This window comes from Amphibalanus amphitrite, unplaced genomic scaffold, assembly GCF_019059575.1.
Source record: "Amphibalanus amphitrite isolate SeventyFive unplaced genomic scaffold, NRLGWU_Aamphi_draft 001513F_arrow, whole genome shotgun sequence".
NCBI lineage: Eukaryota > Metazoa > Arthropoda > Thecostraca > Balanomorpha > Balanidae > Amphibalanus > Amphibalanus amphitrite.
The window spans coordinates 66555-79143 of NW_024883006.1; the positions used below are offsets into that span (position 1 = coordinate 66555).

Sequence of the window (12589 nt, forward strand, 5' to 3'; positions counted from 1 at the left end):
CAAGCTTTTCGTGGTTTCAAACGTTCAAACATGTGATTTGATGTTGCTCCCATGCATTAGGGTGGGTGTCAAGGTCACCTGAAGGTCAGGTCAGGTCATTGACCTTTGGTGACCTCGGTTCACTTTTTCGAGTTTTACATGTTTCTAGGCTAGTTTTTGGAGCTGAATTCGAATTTAGCAACCATTTGAACATTTACGAAGTAGTTTTGGTGACTTCGTAACATGTTACAAAGCTGTCAGAGGCGGTTGACACGTAATACTAATACCCGTCACGACGCCTACTGGTTGACCTGACCTGACCTGACCCGACTTGGTCTAAATGCTTAAAGACATCATCTGTGATCAAAACTAACACGATATTCGTGATCAGCACCCCGAAAAACCCCTTAGCAGCCACACTTTACGACTTTCTAGCAGGTCCCGATTTTCCCGACCTTGGGTCATTGACCTGACCTGGAAGGTCAACCAATGACCTAGGACCTTAAAATTGGGTATCATCGGCTTCCTCTCGTCACGGGCAACTCGCTCGTTTTTTCCGCGAAGCTCTAGCTCGATCAGGGGCCAAACGGCAAGGGGGGGGTCCAACCGACCCCCCCCCTACACATTAGAAGCTGGAAAACGCCGCACACATGCGAGGGTTAACCCTCGCCGGCCGAGGGGGGGGGGGCGGGTGCCGCCCCCAATAGGTTTTTTCGCGATAGCTCCGAACACGCTGACGATAGAAAGCTGAAACTTGGCATACCTAGCCTTTGATTCAAGCCGGATCTTTTGACACCAACCGCATTTTGGGTCAGGTCAGGTCACTGACCTATGGCGTCATAAGTGAGCCTCTGCACGGTCTTCAGATGTCGTAACTTCGCAACGCCCTCACTGCCAGAGGAGATGTCACAGGGAAATGAAACTTGCAGGATCTAGTATCCATTATGAGTCTCACAGCTTGTATATCTCGGATTTTTCCTAAAGGTCTTATGAGGTCAGGTCATTTTCGTGACCTCACCATTAGGTATAAGTCAATGGGGAAAAATGAAAACTGCTGTTCTGGCGCCGGGAACGATCTCCAACTACCTCAAGCACACATAATCGTGATTTGATGCACTCCTTGCAAGGTTAGATGCGTCACTTTGCAATGTTAACCTTGCGTGACGTCATTTATGACGTCATCAAGGTCATATTAGTTTTTCGTCAATAACTCCCGATCAAATTGAGCTAGCGAGTCGGGAAAGCCACCAATGGACTCAGGAAGACCTGCCGAATCGAATGATATGCAACATGACCTCTTTCGACCAACTTCGTGACCTGGGGGTGCTGACCTGACCTTGACCTGAGGTCAACACCCCAAGTTGACCTGACCCGGACAAAAAGTATATCATTCGACGCGCCTGAGCAAGGCGCACACGATGCTGCCAAAATCGTGGCTCTGCGGCCGTTTTTTGCGAAGTTATTCACCAAAAACTGAACCGTACCTTGGGGCACTTGACCTGACCTCAGAGGTCACCGGTTGACCTAGGACCTTAAAATCGAGTACCAATCTCTGCGTCTCGTAACGGCGCACACGCTCGTTTTTTTCCGCAACGCGCTAGCTCCACCTGGGGCGAAATGGCGAGGGGGGGGGGGTCGTACCCGCCCCCCCCCCCCTCGGCCGGCGCGTATGTAGAAAACCAATAGATCCGGCGAGGGTTAAGTAAACCTCTGCACGGTTGTCAGTTATAAAATGATGCAAATCCGCAATGCACTTAGTGTCAAGCATAATGGAGAAATATGGAAACTGTTAATTTGGCGTCGGAAATGATCTAAAATTACACCTCAAGCACTTCAAATCGTGACTTCATACATTCTTGGCAAGGTCTAATGCTTCACTTTTGCATTGTTCACCTTGCGTGACGTCATTTATGACGTCACTAGGGTGATAGGAGTGCTTCGTCAATAACTCCCGATCAAAATGAGCTAGCCAGTCGGGACAGCCATCTTTGGACTTTGCAAGCTTGCCGAATCAAATGTTATGCAACATGTCCTCCTTTCAACAGCTTCGTGACCTGTGTTGCCCTAACATGACATTGACCTCAGGTAAACATTCTAAATTGCTTCACCTGAACAAAAAAGCATATAAATCCAATATACCCTGTATAAATCGACGCGTCTGAGAACAGAAAACACGATTGTATCGAAATGACGATAATGCGACCATGTTTGCGAAGTTATTTACCAAAAACCGATCGAATGCCTTGGGGCCCTTGACCTGCCCTAAGAGGTCACTGATGTTTTAAAATAGGGTACCAGTCGCTGCGTCACGTAACGATGCAAGCGCTTGTTTTTTTTTCCGCAAGGCTCTAGCAGCTAGCTCAATTATAGGAGCTAAACATGGGGTTGGGGGATCGCTCCCTTCTCACTCACTATTTGGCCGGGATAGTGTTTGCAATTATTGTTAAAATCTAGCATTTTCATATTTCAAATAACCCATTTTTCTCGCCCAAGTCTTTCAATTCAAGGTCATAACACCAGGTCACGTCAAGTGACCTTACCTCAAGGAAAGTTCCTGTGCTCATCATATCTAAATACACCGACTAACCGATCGCTTTAGAACTTTCAGCGATTTCAATGGGCAACACTATATGTATTTGAAACGTTGACTTTGCAAGTTTGACATTATTGACAGAAAGGCCTGGTCAATTTTGAGATCGCTCAAGTCAATGGGAGAAAATTGAACTGCGCTTTTTTTGGACGGAACGCATAATAAACACTCTGAAAACATGTGGTGCTTGATGAGATACAATACTGAATGAGAAAATTGTTTGTTTTGTTGGGAGCCATCTTTTTCAGTCTGAAAAGGCCCTTGCAGAGCTATGACATAACTTTGCTCTGGTGTAGTAATTGGGTTGTGCGAGCCAGCGACAGTGATCTGCGGAAGCGAGACTGTTCCCGTGGGACGATTGCCCTGTCGGGACGGTCCAGCCGTCTCCCAAACGGTCACCCGAAGAGGATTATGTGTCCTGGAATGGATCCGACATCAACTACAGGTTGGCTGGTGGGGTGACCTCCAGTCCAGAGAGGGAAGCATGAAGACTAGGGGCGATGCGGATTGTTTTTTTCCTGAGGATAGCGAGGACGGAAGGGATCTAGCACCCTTGACCCTTCCTTATACTGAATGTATCTCAGGCTGTTAAATCTGCTAAGCGTTTTTTTGCTCGACATCGTCAAGGTGTCATTAATAAAAATATGAAATCCGGGAGAATAAATTAAGTATAGAAATTGTGTCCAATAGAACATTATTAGTTGGATTAGTTTAGAACATTACATTAGTTGCGTTAAACATACTAGTAAGCATGATCACACACCCAGCTTATATATGAGCCATGTCATAATTATTTTTGATAGACATGCTTAAGTTATGAAATTATCTAAAGTGTTCTTAAAGTTCCACGATACGAATCTAATATCCTGCTATGCATCATGACCATTTCTGGTCAGGTCAGGTCTTTGAACATAGCCCAAATTTTTCAAATGACCTTTAAAGATCAACTTTTGATTCATTCGAAGCGTTTTTTGATAAGAGGAACACGAGGCTGGTAAAAATTAATTTCAAGCAAGTTTTAAGCTAAAAACTTTTAAGTGTTTGTGGAAAAGCAATTGGTTTTCACATAATACCGATGGTGGCAGTTGCTGTTATTTACGTGCTAAGCCGTTCGCCTTTATTAAATCTGACAATATTATTCAGACATAGCGGTAAACGAGCTGATTGTTGTGTTAGGTTAGGCTCGGCCGATTTCAGAGTGGGAAGGATGACAGGAATTAGGGGGAGACAGGGGGCCTGGGCGGGAGTCCTGGACCTCATGCTCCGCTGGGGCCGAGCCCATCACGTCCTGACACATGGATAGCCCTGGGCGGTGTTTCACGGCCCCGCGTTGCAGCACGCTGCGCTGCGCTGCTGCATTGTTGCGGCGGTTGATATGAATTCGGCTCCACGCTAGCGTTGCGAGCTCCCGAGTCTGTTGATGTTTCCATGGAAACTGGAAACCCAATGCACCGGTGCGCGCAACGCACCCTGTCGAAGCAAAATTTTACCACCGATGACCTCTGGTGACATGACCTCTGGCTCTGACCCGATCTAAAATTGGCTGAAGTATATTTCTTCTTCTTTTTGCTACTTTTGACGCTACTTCGAATGCCACTTAAATGCCCAAAGCTGAGTTATAAGAATGATGATCAATCCCCATTTTCCCTCCAACAGGGCGTGCATAGGCATTCCTGCGGGGCACGGGCTAACAATGACTTTCTCATAATCATTGTGGCCATGAACATCTACTGCCATTCTTCAACACCGGTTTCGCTGCGCTGAGCGGCGGCCGTCCCCTGTGTTGGATTCAACAGCTGGCTGGCGGAAAGCGTTACCGGCCGCCCGTCCACCGCCCGCGGGCCGGACCGAGCGGTCCCGCTGACCCTATCTGACCTGAGCCCGGCGCGATATGGGACAGGCAGACGGGGGTTCGGCTCAGCGAAGGCAGCGCCCACTGGTGCTGGGGACTTTTTTAATAGACCTACTGTACGCTCCGCTGTGAGCCGCCTCCACAGACTCGATGGTCAGCACGCTGATTCGGGAGCCGGCGTGGATCACCAGCACGCCCATATCGGGGGTGACGGGCCGGCCCTCAAACGCCCAGTCCAGGGTCAGTGGGGTGTCGCCCTTGCCGACTCGACAAGTGAGCGCTGCGTCTTCGCCCGTGTTCAGAGGGCCCTCCATGCTAAAAGGCGAGATCTCAGGCGCCTCTGCAACCAAAAGTAAAGCGAACGCAAAATAATGATCTGGAACAAAGCTGGACAAGAGGATAACAAGCCAACGGATCAACAGGATACACTAAAATATGGGACACTGGAAGCACAAGAGGAGTCCAGGTCAGTGGATGCGTAGTGTGCACTTATGCGGGCTCCCGGCACACTGACCCTTCACCGTGAGCCGAGCCGACTGGGAGGCCTCCCCCACGTCGTTGGCAGCGGTACAGGTGTACTCCCCGCTGTTGGCCGCCCCGACAGACTGGATCGTCAGGAAGCTGGTCCGGGCGCCCGCCGATATCACATTCACTCCCATTTCAGCGGTGACGGGACGTCCGTCGAAGGTCCAGGAAAGCGTCATCGGAGTATCGCCCTTGCTCGCTTGGCAGATCAAAGCAGCGTCTTCTCCCGTGCTCAGTGGAGCGACAACATCGAATGGCACAAGTTCGGGTGCCTCTGCCAGCCCAGAGTGAGCGTAAGGACGCAAACAAGCGAGGATGAAACTGGGTGAATGAAGTGGAGGCGGGTAGCACCAGAAAAGGACACCGAAAGGTGGACGAGGAGTCGAGGACTGGAAGAGAGTGGCACTGCCGGGCCGACAGCTCACTAACCCTTGACCGTGAGCCGAACCGAGTGGGTGGCGCGGCCGATGGCGTTCTCGGCGGTGCACGTGTACAGGCCGCCAGTGTCCCCGCCGACTGACCGCAGCGTCAGGATGCTCATCCGCGGTCCGGCGGAGATGACCCGCGCCGAGCGCAGGCCGTCCACCGCGCCGCCGTCCACCTCCCAGGTGATGGTCAGCGGCAGATCGCCGCGCAAAACGTTACACGTGAGAGCCGTGTCCTGGCCCAGGCTGAGCGCTTCCTTCAACTCGAAAGGCACGATCGCTGGCGCCTCTGAAGTGAAACATTGCCAGCAATTAGAAATCAAAGGATTATGGAGCTAAAGCTTTCATCACAACTGGCTCATCAGGATGCCGCCGCCCGTGCGGAAGGATTGGTGGCTTAGGGACATTGGATTCTACAAGGAGCGATCATGCATGCTCTTTTCAACCACACTTGACTTCTTGCTTAAAGTAGGAAGCGCACAGTACACTATGCCGAAAGCCAGGCGACGTTGTGCAAGGTGAATGAAACAACCATTGAACAAAACATAGCAGAGGCATTGGAGAAACAAATATGAAACGAATCAAGACATTTCAAGCAGCAACAACCATTCTACAGGAGACACCTGTTGGCTGAAGTTCGTGCCACTGACCCTTGACCGCTATCGATGCGGAGTGGGTTGCCGCGCCCACCGCGTTAATGGCGGTACAGGTGTACACGCCGCTGTGAGCCGCCCCCACCGACTGAATGGCCAGGAAGCTGGTGCGGGGTCCGGCCGACAACACATGCACACCCATGTCACTGCCGACCGGCCGGCCTTCGAAGGTCCACTCTATGGTCATGGGCGTGTCTCCCTTGGCCACACTGCAGGTGAGAGCCGCGTCTCTTCCCGTACTGAGCGGCGCGTCCATACTGAAGGGAACGATCTCCGGCGCCCCTGATGAACCAACCAGCCCAACCAAACGTCAAGATAATATTCAAACAGAAGTGGGGACGATAGTTACAGAACACGTGTTGTGGATACAGGAAGTCACATTGGACCGTGATGCAGAAGAGTACAGGGGCCGAGTGCCGTCTAAGGCGCACAGCTGTCGCAGTTGACCGACCCTTGACGGTGATCCGCGCCGAGTGGGACGCCCGTCCGGCCGCGTTGGAGGCAGTGCACGTATAGACGCCGGAGTGGGCCGCCCCCACGGACGGCACTGCCAAGAAGCTGGACCGAGGCCCGGCCGACAGCACGCGCACGGCCAGCTCGGCGCCCAGCGGGCCGCCCTCAAACGTCCACGTGATGTTCATGGGCGTGTCCCCCTTCTTGACGCTGCAGGCGAGCGCGACGTCCTCTCCGGTACTAAGTGGTGACTCCATACTGAATGGGACGATGTCAGGCGCCTCTGTCGAGCCAGACGTCTGATCACCAGCAGAACGGGTGCAAGGACGGACAGCCAGAGTTACGGAAGCTGAAGAAGGATAAAGGACTCCACCGACATGCATCGCGGCAGATCGATCACCACTCGCCGTCGCCCGTCCCCACCGTGCGGCCAACTGACCCTGGACAGTGAGCCGCGCCGAGTGCGCCGCAGCGCCCACCGGGTTGGTGGCCGTGCACGTGTACCGTCCGCTGTGGGCCGCCGCCACCGACTCGATGGTGAGCACGCTGGTCCGGAGCCCGGCGTCCACCACCCGCACCCCGGCCGTGTCCAAGATCGGGCGTCCGTCCCGAGTCCACGCCAGCGTCAGCGGTGGGTCCCCTCTGAACGCGTTACAGAGCAGCGTGGCGCTGCGACCGACGCTGAGCGGCGCGTCCACCGTGAACGGCACAAGCTGCGGCGCCTCTGCCAACCGACCGCCGACGTCAGCCGCCAGAGCGGACCAGCGAGAGCCCCTCACACCAGACACGCGTACACCAGGAGCCTACATAATGAAATACCGTGGCATGTAAATGCAGGAACAGAAGTTTGTCTGGATCAATGAGGAATGAGGATGACGGATATAGTAGTCATTTTCAGGAAAATAAGGTTGCCATGCACCGTCTGCTGTTTCCGCTGGCCCAGCTCGCCACTGACCCTTGACGGTGAGCCGCGCCGAGTGGACCGCCGCGCCCACCGCGTTCGTAGCTGTGCACGTGTACAGTCCGCTGTGACTTCCGTCCACAGACTCGATCGTCAGGAAGCTGGTACGGGAGCCCGCGCGGAGCACCAGCACGCCCATTTCACTGCTGACCGGCCGGCCCTCGAATGTCCACTCGATAGTCATGGGCGTGTCTCCCTTGGCCACACTGCAGGTCAAAGCCGCGTCTCTTCCCGTACTGAGCGGCGCGTCCATGCTGAAGGGAACGATCTCCGGCGCCTCTACGGAGTCGCCCAGGAGATCGAGTCAATTAAGAGCAAAGATATGGCAAAGTCAACAAAAAGGCGAGGACTTTTTGCCACCAGGATATGGATAAGCATGACAAGATAGGACACATTGTGAAGTGGTATAAGAATAGGGGGGGGGGGGGGAGCTCTTGAAGCGATATCGCTCACTGACCCTTCACCGTGAGCCGGGCCGACTGGGAGGCCTCCCCCACGTCGTTGGCAGCGGTGCAGGTGTACTCCCCGCTGTTGGCCGCCCCGACAGACTGGATCGTCAGGAAGCTGGTCCGGGCGCCCGCCGATATCACATTCACTCCCATTTCAGAGGTGACGGGACGTCCGTCGAAGGTCCAGGATAGCGTCATCGGAGTATCGCCCTTGCTGGCTCGGCAGGTCAAAGCGGCGTCTTCTCCCGTGCTCAGTGGAGCCTCCAGGGCATCCGAGAACAGCACCACCTCGGGAACCTCTGAACGGTGGACCGGGAATCAGTCTGAGTGATCTTTTGAGCGTCAGTTTGGTGCAGGTTCCGAAAGCGGATACAATGATATGCGAGAAACAGGGATATGGTTCGTACATGTTCCTGGAGACCACCACGCCCGCCTGGCCACCGACCGCTGACCATCAGGTCGTTACCAGAACACCATCAGCGACATCCAGCCAGACTGGTGAACACACAGCTCAGAGGCAGTAGAGAGACGCGTGGTTCCTGGTTGGATGCGGGGATCGCGGGCACAGGATGGGTGTCCGAGGGCCACCAGTCCGCCGCGCACACCACTGACCCTTCACTGTGATCCTGGCCGTATGGGAGGCGGCGCCGGCCGCGTTGGCGGCGGTGCACGTGTAGAGGCCGCTGTGCGCCGCGCCCACCGCCTCCACCGAGAGGAAGCTGCTGCGGGCGCCCGTGGGGATCACCCGCACGGCCAGCCCCTCGGGCACCGGCCCGCCCTCAAACGCCCAGCTGATGGTCAGCGGAGTGTCTCCCTTCTTGACGCTGCAGACGAGCGCCACCGTCTCGCCGGAGCTGAGCGGGGCGTCGACGCCGAACGGCATTATCTCCGGCACCTCTGACAATACGCGCGGAGCCAGGTGTCAGCCACTTGATGCCCACGTGGCGCTTCGTCAAACGAATTAGGATGCTTGCGTTGATGCCAAACTAGATGGAAAAAGGAAACTGTTTCGAGGCAAACAAAGAGCCCCGTCGAGACGACCACCGTCTGTCTTCGTGCGACTGGCGTATGCCGATGAGGGTATCAAGTGGAGACTGCGCCAGCTGATGGAAACAGTGGGTGACAACGTCAGCGGCGAGCCGTCCCTGCTGGCTGGCCCGAGCTGGGCTCACAGGAGCGTCCACGTAGAACGGAGCCTCTTATGACTCTTGTGGTCACCCCACCAGTCTACCGGTGAAAACTCCTGGCCCGTCGGAGGAGGCACTACGAATCAAACCTTTTTAAGACAAATGGAGAAAGGTGGAATTCGGTTGAAATAAGGCACGGCGATCTAGGGTAGGCTGATCAGGGATCCATCCTGGGTTCCGGGCAGTGTCCGGGTCAGATCAGCGCGCGGCGGTCCCTGTGGCCGACTGACCGCGCACGTCCAGCCGCGCCGAGTGAGTGGCCGTGCCGGCCGCGTTGCTGGCCGTGCAGGTGTACCGCCCGCTGTGCTCGGCGCCCACCGAAGGCACCGTGAGCAGACTGGAGCGGGCACCGGCCGGCAGCACCTGCACGCCCGGCCGGCCCGCCGCCGGCGCCCCGTCCACCGTCCACGTCACCGCCAGCGGCGTGTCTCCCTTGTAGGCGCTGCACAGCAGGGTGGCGTCCTGGCCCACGCGCAGCGCCGCCTCCATGGCGAACGGCACGATCTCCGGCGGCTCTGGGGGCGGCCCGGCGGTCAGAGGACGGCCTGCGCAGACGGACACTGCACCAATGAGCTTACCGCTCATCGTTTCAGTGAGCTGCTACGGCGAACCTCTATTACAAACGATGCGCCCCTACATCTCGGTTGATGACTAATTTAGCCAACACACCAGGGGAGGAGACCACCAGTCCTCGATCGACTGCGCCTGGTAAGATGACTAGAACCACAGATGAACTAGACGTTGCCAGAAGCAGTGATACGGGCCACAGAGCCGGCACCGCCATTCAGGCGAGTGCAGCGAGAGCTCAAGGCTGTGTCTCAGATTTGGCGATGAAACTACACACAGCTTTCCTAGTCATCCTGCGTGATTCCCTTTCAGTCAAAGGCCCTCAGGTATTGGACGATGGCCGGCGACTGCCGACAGCCCCTTGTCAGGGACCAGCTCAGACTGATCTGCCGGGCGGAAGGGCGGGCGGCTCCACGGACGGTCCGGCCTCACAGGGCGGTCGGGCGGGGCACACTGGGCCGGGCGGCGGCGCTGGGTCTCGGCTGTACCCCGGCAGGGCTGCGGCGGGAGCTGGGGTCTCGGCTGCGAGCTCCCGGCCGGCTGAAGCCTGGCCGGGAGCGGCTCCCCCGGACCAGGAGTGCCGTCGGCGATCGGCGGGAGGAGTCGGGGCGGCGAGAGGTTAGCTCCGGTATCCACAAGTCAGCCCGAACCCGTGCGGTGCGTCAGTGGGAGCGGCCGGCGGCGCTACCTCGGGCCACCAGCGTCGCCGAGTGGCGCGCCGCGCCGGCCGCGTTGCTGGCCTGGCACGTGTAGCGGCCCACGTGTGCGGCGCGCACGTGCGGGATGAGCAGCACGCTGAGCCGGTCGCCGGTGTCGCGCGTGACGAGCCCCTCGGCGGCCGGCGGCAGCGGACGGCCGTCGCGCAGCCAGCGCAGCGTCAGCGGCGAGTCGCCGGCGCGCACCACACACGTGGCCGTCACCAGATCCCCCACGCGCAGACCGGCATCGAACGCGAACGGCGCCAGCTGCGGCGGCTCTGCGCCGGGCGGGGGCTGTGACGGGGCCGAGCGGGGCGGCCGGCGGGCCGACCGACCGGCTACCGGCGGCGGGCGGGCCGGCCGACCCGCGCACAACTGGAAAAGGCGGTCAGACGAACACACACACACGCGCGCGCGCCTACACTCCCGTTTGGAGCATGACAAACTGCAGTGCTTAGAGCAATGTGAGAACAGAAATTAAACAATAGCTTAACTGCTTTCACTTTCATCTTTTAAGAAATAATTATCACAAAAAGAGTCATTTAGATGCCACTCGACATTTCTGTTTCTCTAAACCGTATTAAGCGACTTATTACGAAGTCATCAATCGCATAAATCAACCTTCAATGTCATGTGGCGAGGCCTAACTATAGAGCACACCCCAGCAAGGCGCCGGCCGGTCCCGAGCGTGGATCGATGGCGTCTGGTGATCGCCGATATCAGTTCCTTCACGATGGTCAGACCTAACTAGAACGTAACTCAGAGGCAGCGACGAAAAATAGTGAGAAAGCCAGTCATCACTAGCCTCATCCTAATCCAATAGGCAATTCGTTTCATAGTGTTCCTGACATCTTAATGCAAAAAGTGACAGGCAAACTACGCGAATGCAAGCTAGTCCAATGTCCATGGTAATAAAAAATATTGTGCGATTTAACTCGATCTATAAGCATAGAAAATGTTATAAACTGGTGTTTATTATCGGATAAAATATTTCGACTTTGTCTATACAATGGTAGAAAGGCGCCGCTCAGATTAGCCTATCACAAGTGATCTATCTGTTGCCTCCACTAAGTCCATGTGACCTGAGGTCGCACATAGACCGTGTTGTGTTGAGTGTGCGGTATCTGAGTGTCGGTCCGGCCGGCGCCCCCCCCCCCCCGTCCCCGCCCCTGCACTCACCCATGACGAGCACCTCGAGGTTGGCGCGCGCCATGTAGCCGTGCGTGCTGCGCGCCACACACGTGTACGTGCCCTGGTCCGACTGGCGCTGCACGTTGGTGATGATCAGCGTGCCGTTCGGGAACACCTTCTGGCGCGCGTCACGGGGCAGCACGCGCGCGTCTGCCGGCGGAGAACAGGGTACCGTGAGCGGCGGGAGCGGGTAACGGGGTAACGGGGTTAGCTGCCGACATAGAGACGCGGGCAGAATACGCCTTGAGCCCCGGCATGCATGACATTACATAGTGGATGGGCAGATTCAACTGTTTTACAGATAACAAAACAACAATATCATTTATCAGAAGCACGCCCTTCAATCGGTAATTCCAAATGAGCAGCCCGTGTAGAATATGCATAAGTTCAAATGGGCGGCTCCGAGCACATTGGCTACCTCTACGTCACATATCGTCCACCTATCGACCGCCCTCGGCCGGCCGGGTTCGGCACCGGGGCGGTCCTGCGCCCTGTGCGCGCCCCACTCACTCATTTCCCAGGTGATGGTGTCGATCGGGTAGCCGGCCACCGGGCACGTCTTGATCAGCGTCTCGCCGGCCACCACCGACATCTTCTTCATGGGCTTGACGTGCGGCAGGCCGCGCACGTCGATGCGCGCCTGGTGCTCGGCGGCGCCCACCTTGGAGGCGGCGCGGCACTTGAACAGGCCGCCGTCGTTGGTCAGGATGCTGGTGACGTTGAGGAAGGACACGACGGTGCCGGCCGGACCGCGAGAGTGGCTCACCTGGAACCTGGCCACGCGGCACGCCGGCGGTCAGTGGCGGTCAGAGACGGTCAGAGACAGCACAGCCCCAGTCGTACCGGACCCGCAGAGCGACGCTCCAGTACGATACGCTACAAGTTACTGAGAACATTATTTCAAACATGCAATGGTGAAGTTAAGAGGCATACATTACACAATATAGGTAGTACGTATATGTGCAAATAATTGGAGTAGGCGCAAAAATGGCCGTGACAAAAAAGACCCCTTCACCATCGACAACATTCGACCTGACGCCCCTTCCGTTTCTGTATACC

General features: G+C 56.2%; 1 protein-coding gene across 35 annotated transcripts in view; it reads right to left on the reverse strand.

The window, feature by feature from the left end:
• Positions 1-12589, reverse strand: part of LOC122373537 (Down syndrome cell adhesion molecule-like protein Dscam2) — a 117583-nt gene that overhangs the window by 49295 nt on the left and 55699 nt on the right. For 30 of the 35 annotated variants that reach the window (XM_043351681.1, XM_043351700.1, XM_043351706.1 and 27 more), the window contains 2 exons: positions 12041-12303; positions 11519-11680 (listed from right to left, as the gene is read on the reverse strand). In XM_043351681.1, coding sequence (XP_043207616.1) covers positions 11519-11680; positions 12041-12303 — 425 coding nt within the window. Of the gene's footprint in view, positions 1-9304; positions 9590-10329; positions 10618-11518; positions 11681-12040; positions 12304-12589 lie in introns of all 35 variants that reach the window. The other 5 variants (XM_043351682.1, XM_043351715.1, XM_043351716.1 and 2 more) reach the window with 2 other exon arrangements.